At 45.2% G+C, this 24,097-nt stretch overlaps 1 protein-coding gene across 2 annotated transcripts; it reads right to left on the bottom strand.

Annotated features, from left to right (window-relative positions):
- Window positions 1-3,221: 3,221 nt before the first annotated feature.
- Window positions 3,222-22,732, bottom strand: LOC118209884 (aldehyde dehydrogenase family 3 member A2-like). Of its 2 annotated transcripts, XM_035385603.1 has the most exons (11): window positions 22,579-22,732; window positions 16,608-16,773; window positions 15,516-15,747; window positions 15,353-15,438; window positions 14,933-15,141; window positions 14,698-14,815; window positions 14,129-14,270; window positions 13,781-13,947; window positions 12,822-12,921; window positions 4,754-4,992; window positions 3,222-3,619 (listed from the first exon to the last, which is right to left on the bottom strand). In XM_035385603.1, the coding sequence occupies exons 2-11, from the start codon at window positions 16,764-16,766 to the stop codon at window positions 3,599-3,601; spliced, it is 1,473 nt and encodes a 490-aa protein (XP_035241494.1). In that variant the 5' UTR covers window positions 16,767-16,773; window positions 22,579-22,732; the 3' UTR covers window positions 3,222-3,598. The 2 variants fall into 2 exon arrangements, with proteins under 2 accessions (XP_035241494.1, XP_035241495.1); XM_035385604.1 differs by lacking the exon at window positions 4,754-4,992.
- Window positions 22,733-24,097: the final 1,365 nt, after the last annotated feature.

Raw genomic sequence — 24,097 nt, 5'->3', positions numbered from 1 at the left:
GCACAATTGCAACCCCTATGGAGCGATTTTTAATCCTCTGATTATGTTCAAATTAACTAACAACTTTTATGTTTGGGGTCAATTTGACTGACCCCAGCAATATAAATCTGCAGAAAATAATTGTAACTGAAAGTGTTACTCAAGTTTCTCTCTCAGCTACTTTAGGCCTTTCTACTGACCATCTTAATAGCCCAATAAATAAAACATGACTCCCCCCATCCTCCCCTTATACATCAAGTATTGATTTTATATGACCATTGCGAAATATGCGAATGACTGTACAATCTCATTCATTGACCTAAAATTGAAAACAAAGTATGTTTTGGTGTTTGCAGGGCTTTATGTTGGTATTAAGTGCTCATTAAAAAGAAAAATAACATTTGGAAAGAAACACACCTTTTATTATCAAGCATAGTAATATTTTAACAAGTAACGTATAACAGTTATTCAATAATGAAGAAACACCAATTTAAAGTAAATTGAGTCACCAGAATTGAGTTTTGATAAAAAATGAACATAACAGCTCAACTAGGTACCCGTGGGTATCAATTCTTTATTCAAACGAGATAGGTGCAAGTTTGTCACACTCCTGTCGTCCCTGCCTTATTCTCTGTTGTCAAAGCGTATAATGTGGGAGAAAACATGAAATGTCTCCAGAGACATTGTGGCTGGAAAAATTGCCCTACCAGTGTCAGCATTCCAAAGGCTTGCTGTTGCTTCACCTTTTGACTTGTACACTCCTGCCAAAATAAGCAACCCAATATAGCATTGCTAGTGGGTCACATCCAGCTCTTTCCAATTGTCACCATACACACATCTCCCCTCTAAGTTTGTCATCTCAAGAATATCCTTTTGCATTGATGGTGTTATGAAGAGTTCAAATGCAGACTTTATGTCTTGTACATGACTGCTAGCATATCTGGTGGGGCCTGGAACCATTTTGATGACATTAGCAGCACTAAGTCTACCCTGTCTTTCAACTGGGGATCCAGACCATGGTAGTTCTCCATTTTTGGAAGTAAACATGTCAGTTCTTGGGGGTTGAGAGATGACAGGAGGGTTTCTTGGTGGTTGAAAGATAACAGCAGGGTCTTTTGGTGGTTGAGACATGACAGGACGGTTTAGTGGTGGTTGAGAAACAAAAGGAGAGGCAAAATATGGTATCTCAAAGGCTTCATTCTCATCATCAGAGGAGGATGCCACACAGTCAGGGTCCTCCTCAACATTATCCTCAGTCTCAGACATATCCTCATCTAAATCACTTTCACACTCCAAGATCTGTGACAGAACCTCAGTGGCAGAAAATATACGCCTCTGTCTGGTGGTCATTTTCAAAATCTTTAGTTGAGGCAAAAGTGCAAAGAGAAATGTTTTAGAGGGCTGTGTGTGCAGCCCTTATTATAAGTTTGCCCCCGCCCCCATGTTGCGAGAATGATCAGAGATCTCGTGGGAACTATGTTTTCTCCTCACACATACACGCATACTCTCTCTCTCTCTCTCTCTCTCTCACACACACACAAATTAATGTGAAAGTGCCCTCAGCCAATAACAAAAACAAGATCGAAATAATGGTTTTATATAACAACAGAGCTTGGGGTCAAAATTACCCCAACAACACTGATGCGTACAACATGTGTACAGGACATTGAAAATATTTTTTTCAATTAATTTCATGTTTCCCATGTTTTCCCCATAAAGTTAGGAAAAGTCATGAAATATCTAGCTGAAAAAAGTATGATAACCATATTTTTAGAGACAGTAAACATTGAATGGGGTCAAATTGACCCCAAACATAGGAGGGTTAAATGGTTTTGTCCTCATGCTCATATACCTTCACCCAACATCGCCATAGATGTCTCCTAGCCGCTAGGCGTAAAGGCCTTTACTATGTCGTAACACTAAAGGCTGTTTTATACTTCTGCATAGTACACGTAAAAATAGGTCTGTGTAGGGGTTGTGCGCAATGTGCGGCATGTGCGACGGTCAGACCACGGCCGCGTTGAAGACGCAGACCTCCTCAAGAAATTAAAAGCGCGTAGTTAGTAACCAGTGCCCGCATACGCCGTAAAGATGATTGGTTGACTGCTGACATGAGGTCACTGGCATACGGCTTTGACTGACAGGTTATAGCAGTTGATTCCCAAAACCGATAGGCAACGTTTAATATGCGACTAAAAGCGCTTTTGTCAGGTGAATGTCTTCGTTGCAACAAGCTACATCTAGCTGAGCATTATTGTGGTCATTGGTGCAGTATTTAGTAGGTTGGGAAATATGAATGAAGGTGTTGTCTTTTGAACTATAACGGTCAGTAACAAAATTATGCCTCCATATAGCCTAGCCTATACCAAGGTATCGCGTGCTCTTGTAGTGTAGCCTATTTGAATAACGTGTGCGCTTAACGTAGCGCGTTCAAATCCGTCAAAAATAATTGTTGCTTATTTAGACCTGACAGTTGTGCAAAAGCACATTTCAGCAAGTTAGCCAACAATTTTTAAAAAGTGCGACCAGCGGATAGTCTACAATTAACTGAGTTGACAACAATTTCGGCGGCATAAAATATAGACTCACCTTAAAGAGTGGGGCTCGGTGGATGTAGTAATATAATTCAAATGCCGAAATAAACTCGTGTGCTCAGTCCGGTCAGGTAGGCTACTACTTTCTTTGTCAGAGGTGAGTGGAGAATAACCTAACTGTGTTCATCCCCTTAACAGATGAATCTTTGTTCCCAAGACTTGGTCACTCAACAGTGGACACCTGAATTTATATGGAAACAATACTTCCGAGGATGATTAGATAAACATGGCATATTAGTTTAACACAGACTACTTCTAGTTCTACACCTTATTGTTTTATACGATGTTGTTAAGTGCGTTTTAGATAACACGATTACAGGACAGCTTGCAGGGAGAGAGAGAAAAAAATATATGCATATAGGATCACAGGTGTGAAAAGTGTGAAAGCTCCCAGATTAAACCATTTTTAAACCGAAAAGAACCCTGGAACTAGATAGGGTTTCTCTGTGGAGCAAAAATGTATTTGTCGGCTGGAACACCCAGCCAATGTGCACATAGGGTTACAGTAAAATTATTATGTAGGGCCTATAGGCTAGTGCAATTTAGAAAAAACTATTAACAGCACTAATGTAGTTTATACTACAGAATATAAAGAATTAAGCCACAATGAAATTAACAAAACATAAAAAAATAAATCCGCAAAAATGATGCATTGTATACTCGCTTTATTTCCATAAAGCAGAAAAGCCTCGAATCATCAAAAATCCCATAAACTCACCCAAACAATACAAAAATGACCTAATCTCTCTTGGTTCACGCAAAGTTCAAAGCTCTAATAAAGCTTAAATTACTTTTTTGTGCTATGTCCGTTTTAACTGCTTTTAAGTTTAACTTCAACATCGCATTAAAACGGACTGGGAAATGGCAGTTGAGACATGGCGCGTGAGGAGAATAACGTTCATGATTTGGAAGCTTCAGATGCGCAGGCCAGGGACTGGCTGATCCCCGTCCAGCTTTGCGTTAATCCACTTGGCTGCTCTCTCGCGTCCGGTTCCGGTCCAGTCACCGGTACCGACACATCCACCTCAGCATCTCCGCCGAAACCTCTGAAAAACACGTAAATCCACGCACACATACTTATGAGCACACACAGATATCGTACACGCACACATGCATGTAAACACGCACTTTCACACAGAGAATCACTCAGAGGTTTTCGCACAGGATTGGGGAGCTCAGAGTTCAACGGGGCGTACAGAATAATTACAGGGAAGGTTGTAAACTAATTTAGGGTCATATTTCGTAAAACAGGGCACTGTCTGACTCACACAAAGGGAACGTTCTACAGCATTCATCTACTGAGTGGGAGTATAAAAAGCAAATTTGTACAGTGCTTATAAAGTCTAAATGTTTTTGCGTTTGGGGGATACATATTATTTTCATGGTATTCTTTTATTTTAGAATTTTTCGTGTAAACAAACTGCAACATGATTAAGAGTTTTAGAATCGTGTTAATATGAGACTGAGATGAATATGCCTGCGATGTGAACTCCCTGCTTCGTGAGACTTGTGTATTTGGAGCAAGACTGAGTTTGGTGGAGGATGGGCAGCTGTGGGTGACTCGAGATGACCTCAGTCCGTCTAGGGGATCCCCTCCTCCCCTCTAAGGGTGACGCCACAATCACCTCCATTCATTTCAATGGGAGCCGATTCTTCGCGCCCGCAAGGCATGCTGGGATAGCTGGCGAAACGAGGCAACCCGGTGGAGCGACCGGAAGGACGGGCGTGATAACCAATCAGATTAAAGATCCGATGTACAACTCGTCCCCCATTCAAAAATGTTATTACGGCCACAAGCGACCAGCTGTGGCATGAGAGAGCGATGTCAGGTGATGTCGTCGGAGGAGGTGTGGCTTCACCCTAATGGCGGTTTGTTACAGAGGGGCTGGCTATGCGCTAACTGGGGCCTGCTAACAGCTCACTGACGTACCCGCCGCTGGACTCTCAGAGAATTTAAACGTCAACTCGCCGGAAATTATTTTACACCATTAAAAAAAAAAAAAAAAAAAATCAAAAACTTGATTATTAAGCCTCAAATCGGTCTTTCGAGTTTGCGCTAGCTCGTTCTCGTGAATTTAACAAACGTCTCATTACCGCGAGACGTTTTTTTTACGCAGTCCCTACTCGCTCCTCCTCAGACCTGTCGGGAGGCCGTCGGCGGCCCGCCCGGGCGGCCTCACCTGCGCGAGGAGCGCGGCCAGGGCGGCGAAGGCGGCGAGCAGGGCCGCGCGGCGCAGGTGCGCCACGTTGATCCGCCGCAGGAAGAGGAAGTAGGCCCAGCGCAGCTTCCTCGGCGTGTGCGGCGGGTAGCGGACGCCGTTCACCCTCTCGAACCCCAGCGGCTTCACCAGGCACCCGCGCAGGTGGCTCAGCTGATCAAACGTGTGCTTGCCGTGGTAACACCCCGTCCCGCTGTTACCTGCGGCGGGGGGTGGGGGGGGGGCAGGAGGGGGGGGGGGGGGGGTACAACCATGCTGTCATTCCCAGCGGCAGCCTGTGCTACTCTTACTGTAGTACTTCTGTATCCATGGAGACGGTGTACTCTTTAATCAGAACGCTGGCAGATTTAAATGACACTTTCATCTGTAATCGCATTAACTCTCTCTAATGGAGCACACAAAGAGCCATTGTGCGCTCCCATTGGCTCCCCTGTTACGCTCATTAACTAAAGTGCAGAATTAAGGTCTCTTGTTTCCCCATCTTATCCACACTGCACTAGGGCATAGGAGTTTTAATTTCCTAACACTGTGGGGTAGAGTGCACACTTACCCACGCTGCTGTAGGGTAGAGTGCACACTTACCCACACTGCTGTAGGGTAGAGTGCACACTTACCCACACTGCTGTAGGGTAGAGTGCACACTTACTCACACTGCTGTAGGGTAGAGTGCACACTTACCCACACTGCTGTAGGGTAGAGTGCACACTTACCCACACTGCTGTAGGGTAGAGTGCACACTTACTCACACTGCTGTAGGGTAGAGTGCACACTTACCCACACTGCTGTAGGGTAGAGTGCACACTTACTCACACTGCTGTAGGGTAGAGTGCACACTTACTCACACTGCTGTAGGGTAGAGTGCACACTTACTCACACTGCTGTAGGGTAGAGTGCACACTTACCCACACTGCTGTAGGGTAGAGTGCACACTTACTCACGCTGCTGTAGGGTAGAGTGCACACTTACCCACACTGCTGTAGGGTAGAGTGCACACTTACCCACACTGCTGTAGGGTAGAGTGCACACTTACTCACACTGCTGTAGGGTAGAGTGCACACTTACCCACACTGCTGTAGGGTAGAGTGCACACTTACCCACACTGCTGTAGGGTAGAGTGCACACTAGGGTTGTGACGGTATGAAAATTTCACGGTATGACAATCGTACTACTCAATATCACGATTTTCAGTATATCACGGTAACAGGTTTTAAATAAAAAAAAATCACAAAGTTTACAACTCGATCTGTTTATTTATGGCCTGCAGATGTTTTTAAAACCATTTTAACTGAAAAATTTAAAAAAATGCAACTGAATAGTTCACTCCTTGTAATTGTATATTTAAAATAATAAAAATCCTTTTTCCTGAATCCAAAGTGAGCCCACACGGATGAATGAGTTCGCTTTTTGGGGGGATATAATTCTTCATTACGGTCGGTATCAGAATCAGCATCAGACATCGCAAGTGTTGTAAGGGACTGCAAACGGGGATGCCGTGTGGATGTATAACAGCCAGCTAGCCAGCGTTGCCTGATGGGAAATATTACTATCGTACTATCGTACCGGAGGCTTAGAATTAACAGATTTTAAAGAAAATTATTGTACACAGCCAACAAAAAGAGAAATCACAGGTGTAAATATGTGATTTCACAAAAATAGCGTATTTATTGTAAGCAACAACCTTGTTTGACACGCCTACTCACATACTTCAGCCAATGAGAGAAATACCAACAGCCACAAAGGGGAGAAAAACATTTGCGCACCACATACGCTGTGTGGAAGCAGGCAACTTCCTGGACCCTACTCAAATGAATGAGACTCACTAAAAAGCCTGGTCTACGGACAATGTCAAATAGCCTACAATTAAATAGCAATCGCTCAAACATGTAATCGTTATAATTGAGAGCTGTAACGTTACAATTCATCAGCATGGAAACAACAGTTGTATAAGTCATCAGTGTAGAGTTATAACGTTATGCTGTGTCAATGTATTTCATATGCTGTATCAATATTTGTTTGTTCTTGTGAAAGCATGTCTCTTTTCAAAACGTGTAAAAAGTCTCTCGGTGCATAACTGGCCCTACCTAGTCTGTGAGTTCAACTTCAACCTCAGTTCTTCCGACGACTTCCTCTTTGACTCTCCCCTGCCTTCGCCTGACTCCTCGGAACGCATTTCACTAGTTTTTTAAACTCGTTTTTTACATGAATTTAAAAAAATAACATCGCTGGTCATTTGTAGGTAGCAAGATAGCTTGCATTTTACATCAGAACGAGCGGGGAAACGGCAGCCGTGCAGCTGCTCGCTCCCGTGGGGGCACTGGGGGCACGCACGTCATGCATCAAGCATAACGATTGGCTGGAAAGACGAAACCTGTGTTTTTAAAACTTTGCCTCTAAATAGGAACAAATTTGTGAAAAGGCAAACCGGATCCTGAATCAGCAGCCAATGGATTTAGTAATTTCCTTCCCCTTTTTTTGAAATGGCAAAATTATCGTACATTTGGGCTCTGGTTGAAAAAAAAACTTACACACATTAAAATAGTAAGTCACGTGACAAAAGCTATCACAGTATTACGTTATGATAGTGCTATTTCATATTTGAATTTTACGGTATACCGTCATACCAGTCACATCCCTAGTGCACACTGTCCACTGCTGTAGGGTAGAGTGCACACTTACACTGCTGTAGGGTAGTGCACACTTACTCACACTGCTGTAGGGTAGAGTGCACACTTACCCACACTGCTGTAGGGTAGTGCACACTTACTCACACTGCTGTAGGGTAGTGCACTTTTACTCACACTGCTGTAGGGTAGTGCACACTTACTCACACTGCTGTAGGGTAGTGCACACTTACTCGTACTGCTGTAGGGTAGTGCACACTTACCCACGCTGCTGTAGGGTAGAGTGCACACTTACCCACACTGCTGTAGGGTAGTGCACACTTACCCACGCTGCTGTAGGGTAGAGTGCACACTTACCCACACTGCTGTAGGGTAGTGCTCTCTGACTCACAGTGCTGTAGGGTAGTGCTCTCTGACTCACAGTGCTGTAGGGTAGTTCTCTCTGACTCACAGTGCTGTAGGGTAGTGCACACTTACTCACACTGCTGTAGGGTAGTGCACACTTACCCACACTGCTGTAGGGTAGTGCACTCTGACTCACAGTGCTGTAGGGTAGTGCACTCTGACTCACACTGCTGTAGGGTAGTGCACACTTACCCACAGTGCTGTAGGGTAGTGCACACTTACCCACACTGCTGTAGGGTAGTGCACTCTGACTCACAGTGCTGTAGGGTAGAGTGCACACTTACACACACTGCTGTAGGGTGGAGTGCACACTTACCCACACTGCTGTAGAGTAGAGTGCACACTTACTCACACTGCTGTAGGGTAGAGTGCACACTTACCCACACTGCTGTAGGGTAGAGTGCACACTAGGGATGTGACGGTATGAAAATTTCACGGTATGACAATCGTACTACTCAATATCACGATTTTCAGTATATCACGGTATCAGGTTTAAAAAAAAAAAAAAATCACAAAGTTTACAACTCGATCTGTTTATTTATGGCCTGCAGATGTTTTTAAAACCATTTTAACTGAAAAATTTTTAAAAATGCAACTGAATAGTTCACTCCTTGTAATTGTATATTTAAAATAATAAAAATCCTTTTTCCTGAATCCAAAGTGAGCCCACACGGAAGAATGAGTTCGCTTTTTGGGGGGATATAATTCTTCATTACGGTCAGTATCAGAATCAGCATCAGACATCGCAAGTGTTGTAAGGGACTGCAAACGGGGATGCCGTGTAGATGTGTAACAGCTAGCTAGCCCGCGTTGCCTGATGGGAAATATTACGATCGTACTATCGTACCGGAGGCTTAGAATTAACAGATTTTAAAGAAAATTATTGTACACAGCCAAAAAAAGAGAAATCACAGGTGTAAATATGTGATTTCACAAAAATATCGTATTTATTGTAAGCAACAACCTTGTTTGACACGCCTACTCACATACTTCAGCCAACGAGAGCAATACCAACAACCACAAAGGGGAGAAAAACATTTGCGCACCACATACGCTGTGTGGAAGCAGGCAACCTCCTGGACCCTACTCAAATGAATGAGACTCACACTGAAAAGCCTGGTCTACGGACAATGTCAAATAGCCTACAATTAAATAGCAATCGCTCAAACATGTAATCGTTATAATTGAGAGCTGTAACGTTACAATTCATCAGCATGGAAACAACAGTTGTATAAGTCATCAGTGTAGAGTTATAACGTTATGATGTGTCAATGTATTTCATATGCTGTATCAATATTTGTTTGTTCTTGTGAAAGCATGTCTCTTTTTCAAAACGTCCAAAAAGTCTCTCAGTGCATAACTGGCCCTACCTAGTCTGTGAGTTCAACTTCAACCTCAGTTCTTCCAACGACTTTCTCTTTGCCTCTCCCCTGCCTTCGCCTGACTCCTCGGCACGCATTTCGCTAGTTTTTTTCCAACTCGTTTTTTACATGAATGAAAAAAATAACATCGCTGGTCATTTGTAGGTAGCAAGCTAGCTTGCATTTTACATCAGAACGAGCGGGGAAACGGCAGCCGTGCAGCTGCTCGCTCCCGTGGGGGCACTGGGGGCACGCACGTCATGCATCAAGCATAACGATTGGCTGGAAAGACGAAACCTGTGTTTTTAAAACTTTGCCTCTAAATAGGAACAAATTTGTGAAAAGGCAAACCGGATCCTGAATCAGCAGCCAATGGATTTAGTAATTTCCTTCCCCTTTTTTTGAAATGGCAAAATTATCGTACATTTGGGCTCTGGTTGAAAAAAAAACTTACACACATTAAAATAGTAAGTCACGTGACAAAAGCTATCACAGTATTACGTTATGATAGTGCTATTTCATATTTGAATTTTACGGTATACCGTCATACCAGTCACATCCCTAGTGCACACTGTCCACTGCTGTAGGGTAGAGTGCACACTTACACTGCTGTAGGGTAGTGCACACTTACTCACACTGCTGTAGGGTAGAGTGCACACTTACCCACACTGCTGTAGGGTAGTGCACACTTACTCACACTGCTGTAGGGTAGTGCACTTTTACTCACACTGCTGTAGGGTAGTGCACACTTACTCACACTGCTGTAGGGTAGTGCACACTTACTCGTACTGCTGTAGGGTAGTGCACACTTACCCACGCTGCTGTAGGGTAGAGTGCACACTTACCCACACTGCTGTAGGGTAGTGCACACTTACCCACGCTGCTGTAGGGTAGAGTGCACACTTACCCACACTGCTGTAGGGTAGTGCTCTCTGACTCACAGTGCTGTAGGGTAGTGCTCTCTGACTCACAGTGCTGTAGGGTAGTTCTCTCTGACTCACAGTGCTGTAGGGTAGTGCACACTTACTCACACTGCTGTAGGGTAGTGCACACTTACCCACACTGCTGTAGGGTAGTGCACTCTGACTCACAGTGCTGTAGGGTAGTGCACTCTGACTCACACTGCTGTAGGGTAGTGCACACTTACCCACAGTGCTGTAGGGTAGTGCACACTTACCCACACTGCTGTAGGGTAGTGCACTCTGACTCACAGTGCTGTAGGGTAGAGTGCACACTTACACACACTGCTGTAGGGTGGAGTGCACACTTACCCACACTGCTGTAGAGTAGAGTGCACACTTACTCACACTGCTGTAGGGTAGAGTGCACACTTACCCACACTGCTGTAGGGTAGAGTGCACACTAGGGATGTGACGGTATGAAAATTTCACGGTATGACAATCGTACTACTCAATATCACGATTTTCAGTATATCACGGTATCAGGTTTAAAAAAAAAAAAAATCACAAAGTTTACAACTCGATCTGTTTATTTATGGCCTGCAGATGTTTTTAAAACCATTTTAACTGAAAAATTTTTAAAAATGCAACTGAATAGTTCACTCCTTGTAATTGTATATTTAAAATAATAAAAATCCTTTTTCCTGAATCCAAAGTGAGCCCACACGGAAGAATGAGTTCGCTTTTTGGGGGGATATAATTCTTCATTACGGTCAGTATCAGAATCAGCATCAGACATCGCAAGTGTTGTAAGGGACTGCAAACGGGGATGCCGTGTAGATGTGTAACAGCTAGCTAGCCCGCGTTGCCTGATGGGAAATATTACGATCGTACTATCGTACCGGAGGCTTAGAATTAACAGATTTTAAAGAAAATTATTGTACACAGCCAAAAAAAGAGAAATCACAGGTGTAAATATGTGATTTCACAAAAATATCGTATTTATTGTAAGCAACAACCTTGTTTGACACGCCTACTCACATACTTCAGCCAACGAGAGCAATACCAACAACCACAAAGGGGAGAAAAACATTTGCGCACCACATACGCTGTGTGGAAGCAGGCAACCTCCTGGACCCTACTCAAATGAATGAGACTCACACTGAAAAGCCTGGTCTACGGACAATGTCAAATAGCCTACAATTAAATAGCAATCGCTCAAACATGTAATCGTTATAATTGAGAGCTGTAACGTTACAATTCATCAGCATGGAAACAACAGTTGTATAAGTCATCAGTGTAGAGTTATAACGTTATGATGTGTCAATGTATTTCATATGCTGTATCAATATTTGTTTGTTCTTGTGAAAGCATGTCTCTTTTTCAAAACGTCCAAAAAGTCTCTCAGTGCATAACTGGCCCTACCTAGTCTGTGAGTTCAACTTCAACCTCAGTTCTTCCAACGACTTTCTCTTTGCCTCTCCCCTGCCTTCGCCTGACTCCTCGGCACGCATTTCGCTAGTTTTTTTCCAACTCGTTTTTTACATGAATGAAAAAAATAACATCGCTGGTCATTTGTAGGTAGCAAGCTAGCTTGCATTTTACATCAGAACGAGCGGGGAAACGGCAGCCGTGCAGCTGCTCGCTCCCGTGGGGGCACTGGGGGCACGCACGTCATGCATCAAGCATAACGATTGGCTGGAAAGACGAAACCTGTGTTTTTAAAACTTTGCCTCTAAATAGGAACAAATTTGTGAAAAGGCAAACCGGATCCTGAATCAGCAGCCAATGGATTTAGTAATTTCCTTCCCCTTTTTTTGAAATGGCAAAATTATCGTACATTTGGGCTCTGGTTGAAAAAAAAACTTACCCGCATTAAAATAGCTTTTGTCACGTGACTTACTATCGCGGTATTGCGTTATGATAGTGCTATTTCATATTTGAATTTTACGGTATACCGTCATACCGGTATATCGTCACATCCCTAGTGCACACTTCCACTGCTGTAGGGTAGTGCACACTTACTCACACTGCTGTAGGGTAGAGTGCACACTTACCCACACTGCTGTAGGGTAGTGCACACTTACTCACACTGCTGTAGGGTAGTGCACACTTCCACTGCTGTAGGGTAGAGTGCACACTTACCCACACTGCTGTAGGGTAGTGCACACTTACCCACACTGCTGTAGGGTAGTGCACACTTATACACAGTGCTGTAGGGTAGTGCACACTTACCCACAGTGCTGTAGGGTAGTGCACACTTACCCACAATGCTGTAGGGTAGTGCACACTTACCCACAGTGCTGTAGGGTAGAGTGCACACTTACTCACACTGCTGTAGGGTAGTGCACACTTATACACAGTGCTGTAGGGTAGTGCACACTTACCCACACTGCTGTAGGGTAGTGCACACTTACCCACACTGCTGTAGGGTAGTGCACACTTACCCACACTGCTGTAGGGTAGTGCACTCTGACTCAGTGCTGTAGGGTAGTGCACTCTGACTCACAGTGCTGTAGGGTAGTGCACTCTGACTCACAGTGCTGTAGGGTAGTGCACACTTACTCACTGCTGTAGGGTAGTGCACTCTGACTCACAGTGCTGTAGGGTAGTGCACACTTACTCACACTGCTATAGGGTAGTGCACTCTTACCCACACTGCTGTAGGGTAGTGCACTCTTACCCACACTGCTGTAGGGTAGTGCACTCTGACTCACAGTGCTGTAGGGTAGTGCACACTTACCCACTCCACCGAAGGGCAGGGCGCTGATGGTGTAGTGTACCAGGCAGTCGTTGGCTAGAAATCCACCACTTGAGGTCTCCGTGATGAAGCGCTTGATCACCTGGAGAGAGAGAGAGAGAGAGAGGCTGAAACTGGGTGGGGGGAGGGAGGGGTGCAAACGAGACAGGCGAGGCTTCCAAACATCCTTTTATTCTGGGAAATCAGACCCCAACACAAACACAGCGGAAAAGCCTCAGCCACACAACCCGAAGGGATGCCTGAAACTCAACACGGGCCAATCCTTCCAAATTAGATTACCCGAAGGGGGCGGGGCTAAGCACCCGTCCTGTGGCTTGAGTGAGCCTCATGTCGTAGATTGAACGTTTTGCCAGTGCTGATCGTCGCCGACAGCCCTGCGGAATTGGCGATCGCATCGCTGAGGGACGGAAGGGTTCAGTCGGTTAAGGGACTGCACTCTAGGGACCCTCTCCGCGGACTGCTTGCCAAAGCCAGAAGGGGAAATGCCTTCCTCAGACTGATTTCTGTGCGAGCTCGGCTGAGAGTTGCGGTGTGAAAATAAGCAGGCTGGCGACACCGTGTGGTCCGGAGGGGAACTGCGGGCGTTTTCACTCTTGCCAAATCATCAGCGGGGATCACTGCATGAACGTGGCTGAAAATAGCTCATTTGACATTCCAAATTAAGGTGGGATTTGGATGTGTAAAATTAAAAAAATTAAGGATGCGAATCATAATTAGCTGCGGACTACAGGCACAGCTAAGGCACAGTGAACTCTGTGGGCAGCAGTATATGTGCCCGCACACACACACACACGCGCACACACACACACAGGCACAGCTAAGGCACAGTGAACTCTGTGGGCAGCAGTATACGTGCCTGCACGCAAGCAAACACACACACACACACACACACACACACACACACACACACACACACACACGCACAGGGCTCAACAGCACACCTTATTGCTGGAGGAGAAGACGTACAGGGCCAGGGGCTTCTCTCTCTCGTTGATAAAGCGAATGGCCTCGTCCTCCCCGCTGACCGTTACTATGGGCAACAGGGGGCCAAAGATCTCCTCCTGCATCACCCTGGCGTCGGGGGACACGTCCGTCAGGACTGTGGGGGCTGATGGGAAATGGGTGATGGGAGTTTTACAGCCCTGAAGGGAGACTGCTTTTCTGTCCTTTTTTTATTTTTTTTAAACAAGTTCCACCAGTCCCACTCTCCTTTTGTCACATGGTAAGTGAGTCGTGTTAAATAGCTTTCTGGAGACCGCGAGGCTCCCCGTGAGGGCGTGGCCACGTACCGATGTAGAGGCGCGTCTCGTCGCCCGTCCCTCCGAGAGCGACGCGGCAGCCCTCCATCAGGCCCATCAGCCTCTTGAAGTGGCGCGGGTTGATGATGCGGGTGTAGTCCGGGCAGGCATCGGGGTCGTCCGTGTAGAACTCCTGATCAAATCAAACGCAGCCTGAGCCCCTCCAGGTCATAGCGCAGCAGCCGCCTGCATTAACTCCGCCTCCTGCATTAACTCCGCCTCCTGCATTAACTCCGCCTCCTGCATTAACTCTGCCTCCTGCATTAACTCCGCCTCCTGCATTAACTCTGCCGCCTGCATTAACTCCGCCTCCTGCATTAACTCCGCCTCCTGCATTAACTCTGCCTCCTGCATTAACTCTGCCTCCTGCATTAACTCCGCCTCCTGCATTAACTCTGCCTCCTGCATTAACTCCGCCTCCTGCATTAACTCCACCTCCTGCATTAACTCTGCCTCCTGCATTAACTCCGCCTTCTGCATTAACTCCGCCTCCTGCATTAACTCCGCCTCCTGCGGCCACCGCTAACGGGAGCAGATCGCCGTGGCGACCGAGCTCTGACCTGCGCGCTCTTCCGGATCTCCTGCACCACCCGGTCCTGGATGGTGGGCTCGCACAGGATGTAGTCGGGGGCGATGCAGGTCTGGCCGCAGTTTGTGAACTTGCCCCAGGTGATCCTCCTGCACAGGTGGAGAGTCAGAGCAGAAGACAGGCTGAACATTCCTCCACTTACAAATGCAGGCCACAGTGATGTCACAGTCCTTACATTCAGGCCACTCTGATGTCACAGTGCTTACCTGCAGGCCGTGCTGATGTCACAGTCCTTGTGTATGTAGCAGGGGCTCTTCCCCCCCAGCTCCAGGGTGACGGGGGTCAGGTGACGGGCGGCGGCCTCCATCACCAGCTTCCCCACACTGCTGCTCCCCGTGTAGAAGATGTGGTCAAAGCGCTGCCTCAGCAGCTCCTGGGTCTCCGGCACCCCCCCCAACACCACGGGGTACATCTCCTGGAAACACACACACACACAGTGAACACACAGTATCATTACACACAAGTACATCAGACAGGCATGCAGTGACAGCACATACACAGGGACACATATCCAATGATATCACACTCGCACAGCGGGCATATGATCACTATGAATACAATAACATCAAATGCACACGCAGTAACACCATATATATATACACACTTGTACAGCGACATATGCATACCTGGTCCAGGTATAGGGGGAGCAGCTCTTGCATGACCTTGGCAGAGTGGACGCTGACCTCTGAGGGCTTCACCACGGCTGCATTACCTGGAGAGGGAGAGCCAGAAGGGAGTCACAGACTGCGGGCGTGTGGGTCAGACAGGGGGCGTGTCCGTCAAACGCACCCGCAGCGATGGCCCCGATCAGAGGCTGAATGGTGATCACCCAGGGGTAGTTCCAGGCTCCGATGATGAGCACCAGCCCCAGGGGCTGCGGCTGGATGAACACCTGGTCAGTGATGGTGAGCAAGGTCTTCTCCACCGGCCGAGGCGCCGCCCACTCTGCCAGCCGGTCCAGGGCCAGGGAGATCTCCCCCTCCATGCACATCACCTCGTACAGCAGCGAGGCCTGTTCACTCTGCGCAGGCACGCACAGACACGAGAGCACAGACATACACAGACACACACACAGGCGCACGCACAGACACGTAGACACACACGCACAGACACACACAGGCGCACGCAGACATGCAGACACACACGCACAGACACACACAGGCGCACGCAGACATGCAGACACACATGCACAGACACAGGTGCACACAGACATGCACAGACCCAGGCATACACATGCACAGACACGTAGACACACACGCACAGACACAGGCGCACACACACACACAGACATGCAGACACACACGCACAGACACACACAGGCGCACGCAGACATGCAGACACACATGCACAGACACAGGCGCGCACACACACACACACACACACACACACACACGCACGGACACAGGTGCACACAGACACGCACAGACCCAGGCATACACATGCACAGACACAGGTGCACACAGACACGCACAGACACACAGACACAGGCGCACAGACACACACACACACATGAACAGACACAGGCACACATGCAGACACAGGTGCACACACAGTTAATCAGTCTGTGACAGCGCTTTACCTGTTTTACACTCGTAGTTCCAACAAGGAAAATGCCTGGAACAAACAAGAGATAGCAGCTCCTCTGGGTTCTATTGGCAGCTGGTCAGTAAGTTATGAGATCAGTAAGCGGGGCGGGGTGGGGGGGGGGGTGTTTAGTGCTTAATATGGTCTACGTTTAGAGATCAGTGAGGGGGGGGGGGGGGGGGGTTTAGTGCTCAGTATGGTCAGTAAGTTTAGAGATCAGTGGGGGGGGGTTTAGTGCTCAGTATGGTCAGTAAGCTCAGAGATCAGTAAGCAGGGGGATCTTAAGTGCTCAGTGACCTTGTCGAGGTCTTTTTTCAGGGCAGTGGTGATGTCTGTCTGTCTGTCTCGGACGAAACGCAGAAGGCTCTTGAGCTGCTGGACCCGGAACTCCAGAGGTCTGGACCTGCCACTCTGGAAGGCCTTCCTCGCACGAAGCACCACCTCGTCCATCGACATCCTGCTTCTGAGACACACACACACACGCGCGCGCGCGCACACACACACACACACACACACACACACACACACAGTCTGTCTGACATGGTGCTTCCAATAGAACATGACCAATAAAACTAACACAGAAAAAGGGATGATGGGTAATGCCATTCTTTCTGGGATTAGTAAAACAGGATTACCAATAGTTTGGTTATAAACAAGTACTGAGCTCTCATGTCAGACCCTTGGTTAACAAACAGCAGCGTAGATCTAAGGAAGCGAATGACTACATTTGGAAATGTCTGCACTCAACATTTTAGCAGAAATGCGACGGTTATGGTTTTAGGTCGGCTAAAAACTTTGGAGCGTTTTGCCGAACGGCCTTTGCGGAAAGAGCACCAGGCGTGCTGAAGAGGCGGGTGGAGAGACCCACGGCAGCCCCAGTGTTCGCCAGGCGGACAGGGACGGTGTCGCCGCTCGCGATCCGGTGCGCTGTGGGGAGGGGGCCTGAGCCTCAGGCAGGTCCCCGGGGGGGGAAGAGAACGAGTTCACCAATCCCAGGGCGCACCGCTCCAATTGAACACCACACTGAGGCGCCAAGGCAAACGGTGGCGACCGTGCGGCTACATCGCAGCTGTGGCAGAAGAGCCACCAGGATGAAGGAAATGGGGGGGGGGGGGTGACAGAGGAAGCCTGCAACCCCTGGTCAAGCCTTGGGGTGTTGGTCTCCAAGCCTAAAGCCAGCATTGGGTTCTGCAACGACTTGTGCCACTGGTTGAATGTGGTGTCGAAGCTCGAGGCATATACCCCATGACCCCATGACCCCATGACCCCACAACTTACTGAGTGACTGGTTGAGTCCTGTTACATCACCACTCTTGACTTAACAGAAGGTTATTGGCAGGTGCCCCTCTTCTCCGCAGACAGAGAGAAGATGGCCGTCTCCAGCCTGGTGGGATAATTTCAGTACCGTGTGGCCTTCTATGAAGTATTGTTGGTTTTAGCACGGTCCTACTGACGGTTGCAAAGCTATTGAATTTTTTTCCCCCAAATAAAAATGTACTAAAACTAAACAGAAGTTAAATTTCCAAATCTGAAAGTTGTGGTATGCCCACTTCCATTAAGTATTGTTGGTTTTAACACTGTCCTACCAACAGTTGTGAAGCTATTGATTTTTTTTTCCTAAAAAAAAAACAAAAAACAAAAGAAAAATTCACCTAAATTAATCCATCTTGAAATTTTCAAATCTGAAAGTTGTAGTACAGCCAGTAGGTGGCTTTCTATTAAGCAGAGTTGGGACAGTGCGGTCCTTCAGATGGTTGCAAAGCTATTGAATGCCGAATAAAAACTGACCAACATAAAACAAGAAAAACAGAAAGATTAAAGGAAAAATAAAAATTCACCTAAATTAATCGAGTCCTCTTTGAAGCATGGCGACACAATGCCCGGACATGAAGCTGTTGTTTTGAGCAAGGTACTTGATCTGTATTGCTTCAGTATAGACTCACCAGCCACTTCATTAGGTCCACCTGTTCAACTGCAAAGTGCACCCATTAACGCAAATATCTAATCAGCCAATCACGTGGCAGCAACTCAATGCATTTAGGCATGTAGACATGGTCAAGACAATCTGCTGAAGTTCAAACCAAGCATCAGAATGGGGAAGAAAGGTGATTTAAGTGACTTTGAACGTGGCATGGTTGTTTGTGCCAGACCGGCTGGTTTGAGTATTTCAGAAACTGCTGATCTACTGGGATTTTCCTGCACAACCATCTCTAGGGTTTACAGAGAATGGTCCGAAAAAGAGAAAATATCCAGTGAGCGGCAGTTCTCTGGGCGAAAACGCCTTGTTGATGGCAGAGGTCAGAGGAGAATGGCCTGACTGGTTCGAGCTGATAGAAAGGCAATAGTAACTCAAATAACCACTCGTTACAACCGAGGTATGCAGAAGAGCATCTCTGAACACACACCACGTCAAACCTTGAAGCAGGTGGGCTACAGCAGCAGAAGACCACACCGGGTGCCACTCCTGTCACCTAATGAAGTGGCCAGTGAGTGTATATCCAGCTGTATAAATGGATGCAATGTATAAAGTTGTAGGTTTAAAAAAAAATGTGGTTCAACAGTTGCAAAGCTTTTGAATTTTTTTTTCCAAATACAAATTTACCTAAATTAAACAGAAGTTAAGAAAATGACTAAATATGAAAGTAGCAGTGTGTGCCAAATAGTCCTCTATTAAGTGGTAGTTGTCAAGTCACTGAATTATTATTTTATTTGTAATAAAGTACTAAAATAAACCAATTCCAAACCTAAAAGTTGTAACGTTGTCAATGGGATGCAATGTAACATCTGGCGCTGATTTTAGTGCTTTCCATTGCACTATTGGGAATTTATTAAATTTTAGAATTAAAAAAAAAACTACACAAAATTAAAAACATCTTATTAAAAAAAGTCATCAACCAGATTCAAAACGTACTAACCTAAAAGCTGTATTATCGTCTTCATAAATTCCTTGGACTGTGGAGTAAACTTAAGAGCTATTATACACGTTGATCGATGGCTGGCCAGCCGTGTATAGGTGTAACGCGCTTACATGGAAACTATGGTTCGAATCCACCCATGGGCAAATAAATAATTGTTTATAATTGATTTGTTTTTCACAGAAGTGTCTCAGATATCGCTTCTTCTTTTTTAGGTTTGATATTAACATGATATTTGTTCTCCATCTCCATTTTATTATGAAGAGGATCAGGAAATCTTTTCTGCCAAATCAAAACAGGGAAAGTTATCAAAGTATTTACATCAGATCAATTATTGCAACAGTACAAATAAGATTACAACATTACATATTACAATTCTTAATAAACACAACAACAGGCAAGTGTGAAGCTATATTTGTATTTTTGTTCATAACAGTATTAGCAGGGTTGATATGCACAAGCATGAAATGGGATTGGGGCTGGGACTGGAGCAGGTGGATTTACCGAGGCTGCAAGGTGACAACTGGCACACATGCAGTCGGACTCCCTGCAGTCACATGCTGCCACGGCTGCTGGGTCTCCTGAAGCTCCTCGGAGCTTGGGTGTTAAGTGGAGTACTGGCATTGGTCTGCTTTTGCCAAGTACTTCATGGGCCACTTCTGAAGCACAAATTATATTTTTATATACAGTGAGCACCATAATGTTAGGGACAAAGCCATATTTTCTTTACTTGCTTCTGTACTTCATAATTTTAGATTTGTAATCAAACAGATCATATGTGGTTAAAGTGCAGCTATCAGCGCTCAGCTTTTATGAAAGGCTGCTGTAATATATTTTGATTTCACCCTGTAGAAATAACAGCACTCTCTATACATAGCCTACATACAACCCCAATTCCAAAAAAGCTGGGACAGTATGGAAAATGCTAATAAAAACAAAAAGGAGTGATAATGTAAATAGTGTAAATTTTATTTACCCTGTACCATATTTAAAACACTACAACAGCACATTATTTGATGTTTTACCTTGAGAATTTAATTGTTTTTTGAAAATATACACTCATTTCAAATCTGTTGACTGCAACACGCTCTAAAAAAGTTGGGACAGTCGAGTGTTTACCACTGTGTAACATTACCATTTATTTTAATAACGCTTATTAAATATGGGCAATATTTTTCAAGTCAAAGCAAATTTACAAATTACTGCTTTCTGTTTTTATTTGCATTTTATTTACCGTCCCGACTTTTTTAGAATTGGGGATGTACATACTTGTTTTCAGGGTGTCATATGTTCAGGACAAATGGTTTCACATGTGTTTCTGATTAGTCAGGTGTGTTCAATTGCTTCTTCAGTACAAGTATAAGGTATGCCAATGGACGGAAGCCATTATGAGGCTGGGATATATGAAAAAACAGTCAGAGACATAGGCCAATCCTTAAGCTTACCAAAGTCAACCGCTTGGAACGTCATTAAGAACGAGAGCACTGGTGAGCTCAGTAATCACAAAGGGCCTGGTAGGCCAAGGAGGACCTCTACAGTTGATGACTTAAGAATTCTCGCCATAATGAAATAACCTTAACTCTAAAACAGAGACCTGGACAGTAAACTTTTGGGAGGATTTATATTTTCATGGGAACTGTACATCATAATGCTGTATAAATGGTAGGTTCTTTATGCCCTTGACCTTATGTTTTGCCATTTTGATACACAACCTTGTGTAGCTCTATCACCCAGTATTTTCAAATTCTCAACATGAAAATTATTATTGTTATTATAATGATTTTCCACTGATCTCCCTTTTTTGTGTGCTGTCAATCCAGGGGATAGGGTGGGAGGGGGTAGTTAATATGAATTGCATTACACAAATTTGGTATTGTCTGAAGGTGGAGGCAGCAATATTTGTACTGTGTCCTGTACTATATTGAATAGTTAAATTGACTAATAATAATAATAATAGTAAGTATAGAAACATATAGATAGCGAAACGTTTGTTAAAACGGCAGAATGACAGTACTGACAATAAACAATTAGAGATGGCACTACTTATTGCCTTGACAGCAAGTGTAATAAGAGTAATATATATTTTTTTAAATTATGTCTAGACCATGACGTGTTACACAAGGCACATGTAAAGGGGGCAATACCAATAATGATGATGATACCAGCAATAATATAGTGAGGGGGAAATTAAACATATTGTAAACTAAACCCTAATATGATTGCAGGGCCATGTTAATAATAGCTGATGTATTGAGACACAAACGTGCACATGTACACATGTCCCATTTACCTGCAATATTCTCACTTAGAAGTATTATTATGTACGGACAAGCCAACAAACGGGGCGTGAAAACCAATAATGAAGTCAACTAGGAAAAATGAAACTACTGATCTTTTAGCTGAATTAATGACAGAATACCTCGATGACATCAATATAAAATAGGAACCTGCTTGTAATAAAATTATTAAGACTTACCGAAGCGTAGGTACCACAAAATAACCGCAAAATGCCTCGCGTGTATTTAATATTTGAATTTATTTGTTTATACGGCGTCGTTCATTCATTCAGGACGGAACAGCGCCACGGCAGCGTGTGGCCAAAACTATATTACACCCGCAACGTTAAGAACTACCGTTGAGAATGAACTGGGAAAGTTAAGGGCAGAGACGAAAATGTCGTTCCTTCATCCGGGACGGAACAGCGCCGCGAAATCAACGTGCGGCCGAAAACGTATTACATCCGTAGTGTTAAGAACTACCGTTGAGAATGAACGGGAAAAGTTAAGGGAAATTAAGCTTAACTATCCACGGGTACCGGCGAAAGTGGCTACTCCTCAATTTCTTGTTGTAGCCTACTTTTTAGATGGTCCCTAAACACTCTGACGGATGCGCTGTGCGCTGACGGATTTGCGCAGAGATCATTGTCATTTCTCGTTTTCAAAGCGTAATTATCTCGAAAAAGAGGTTGCAGTCGACTGTCTACGTTGCCAGGGTTCCGAATTTAGTGTTAGTAGCCTATCTTATCTGGACGTTTCGTTCGTGATCTATTCGTAATCCGAATATCCCAATATAAAACTAGCTGCACCGCAGTCTATGTGCAGGCCACAAACTAATGGAATGTAGCCTACCTTGTTGTTCATATGGGAGTTACCATCTCACGTGCGGGCAAATATGCAAAACACAAACGGGCAACTCTGAAGTGCAAGACGCAAACAAACAGAAACGAGCGCCTCTGCAAGTAACGTTAAAGCATATAAACAGTTACTGCTTTACACGCATAGGTATACCTTCGATTTGAGATGTACCAAGCTAGCAATATACCACGTTACGTTAGCGTTTTTTTAGTTATTTACCTGATATTAGTTCCAAAGTCCCTGGCCCGTGTTTTTGCACATGAATGTCAGCAATCCAAAAACACGCCTCAGTGGTGTGAGTGGAGTTAATAGAATCCTGTGAGCTCGTGGCTTCCGGTAACAACGAGTGCGGGAAATTTCACAACAAAAGTTACACTTATTATTGTGATATTGAATTTAAAACAATGGCGCCTGCACATATATCCTGTAATTCTAACGTTATTTAGTTATTGAGCAAATTTGCACGTTCGTGAAAACGGAAGATAAATAAAACATGAACTCAGTATGCATGAAGTTTTAAAAATCAATTTCCCCCCAATCTTTTAAAATTCGTTCAACAGCTTGGTGTTCCCTAATATAAAAGGGAAGTTTTAAACGGGAGTTTCACGGTGCCCTGCGACATTGTAATAACGTGACCGTTATCTTGAACTGCTTGTTTAAGGAGCACTGCACCCCGCAGCAAACCCAGGGTCGTCTTACACAATTATAATCACATCATGAACCATGACAAAGAAAAACAACAACAAAAGAAACAAACAAAAAAAAGTGCAGTGCTTGGGCAGGATCCGTGTACTTTTTGGCCAATCGTTTTCCGTTTCAGGAACAGAAATAAGAAACAAGAACTTAATGGTTACTTGCTAATAATGAATGAACAGTTTTTTTAATGAATGAAATGACACCGTTACATTGTCATTACTTTGTAACGTAACTTGTAATCAATGATCCTGAATAGGCCAGTTGACCTTAAAATGCGAGTATGCTTGTCCAAAGTTTTATCCAGACACGTGTCCAAGTTTGTCTTTGGCTTGGGGAATTGGATGAAAAGAACACACACCCCCATCCAAACATTCAGACATATCTGTTTTAAAAGTCCCTCAACAACCTTTTAACTACCTACAAATGTAACTTGTAGCAAAGGTTACCCCCTGGACATAATGAGAAAGGCCCACCTATGCTGTTAAGCGGCAGGGGATATTTGATTGGTTAGAGACATCTTGTCGGTGAGGTCACACTAGCACTGTTGTGACCATGGTGGAGTCATGGCAGAAGTTTGGGGGCGAGTGTGAGGGGGAAGCCTGCATTAAACCAGCAGAAGGCTTTTTCTTGTTTGATAAGAAGCATACGGACTTGTCATTTCATTGGCCGAGCCGAGCCGAGCCAGGTCCAGAGGCAAAGGTCCGAGGAGTCTCTCAGTGGAAGGAGTCTTGCAGTGGGAGGAGTCAGTCGGTGGGAGAAGTCTCTCAGTGAGAGGAGTTTCTTAGTGGGAGGAGTCTGTCAGTGGGAGGAGTCTCTCAGTGGGAGGAGTCTCAGAGGGAGGAGTCTGTCTGTGGGAGGAGTCTCTCAGTGGGAGGAGTCTCAGAGGGAGGAGTCTGTCTGTGGGAGGAGTCTCTCAGTGGGAGGAGTCTCAGAGGGAGGAGTCTGTCTGTGGGAGGAGTCTCTCAGTGGTACAGGAAACTAATTGAGTCTCCTTCCACCCCCCCTCCCCACCCCATCAGTTTAACCCGCCAACCTTCAATTT

Source organism: Anguilla anguilla, chromosome 12 (assembly GCF_013347855.1).
Source record: "Anguilla anguilla isolate fAngAng1 chromosome 12, fAngAng1.pri, whole genome shotgun sequence".
In the NCBI taxonomy this organism is placed as follows: domain Eukaryota; kingdom Metazoa; phylum Chordata; class Actinopteri; order Anguilliformes; family Anguillidae; genus Anguilla; species Anguilla anguilla.
Note: the sequence above shows the minus strand (reverse complement) of the source record. Positions and strands in the feature narration are given on the sequence as shown.

What these genes read in the sequence shown, in the direction of transcription:
- LOC118209884 (XM_035385603.1), bottom strand. Translation starts at nt 16,766, where the DNA reads ATGTCGATGGACGAGGTGGTGCTTCGTGCGAGGAAGGCCTTCCAGAGT. An exon ending in TGAAAAAAGACCTCGACAAG is followed by an intron (nt 15,748 to 16,607) that starts GTCACTGAGCAC and finishes GTGCCTGCGCAG; the next exon opens with AGTGAACAGGCCTCGCTGCT. An exon ending in AGATCCGGAAGAGCGCGCAG is followed by an intron (nt 14,271 to 14,697) that starts GTCAGAGCTCGG and finishes TGATTTGATCAG; the next exon opens with GAGTTCTACACGGACGACCC.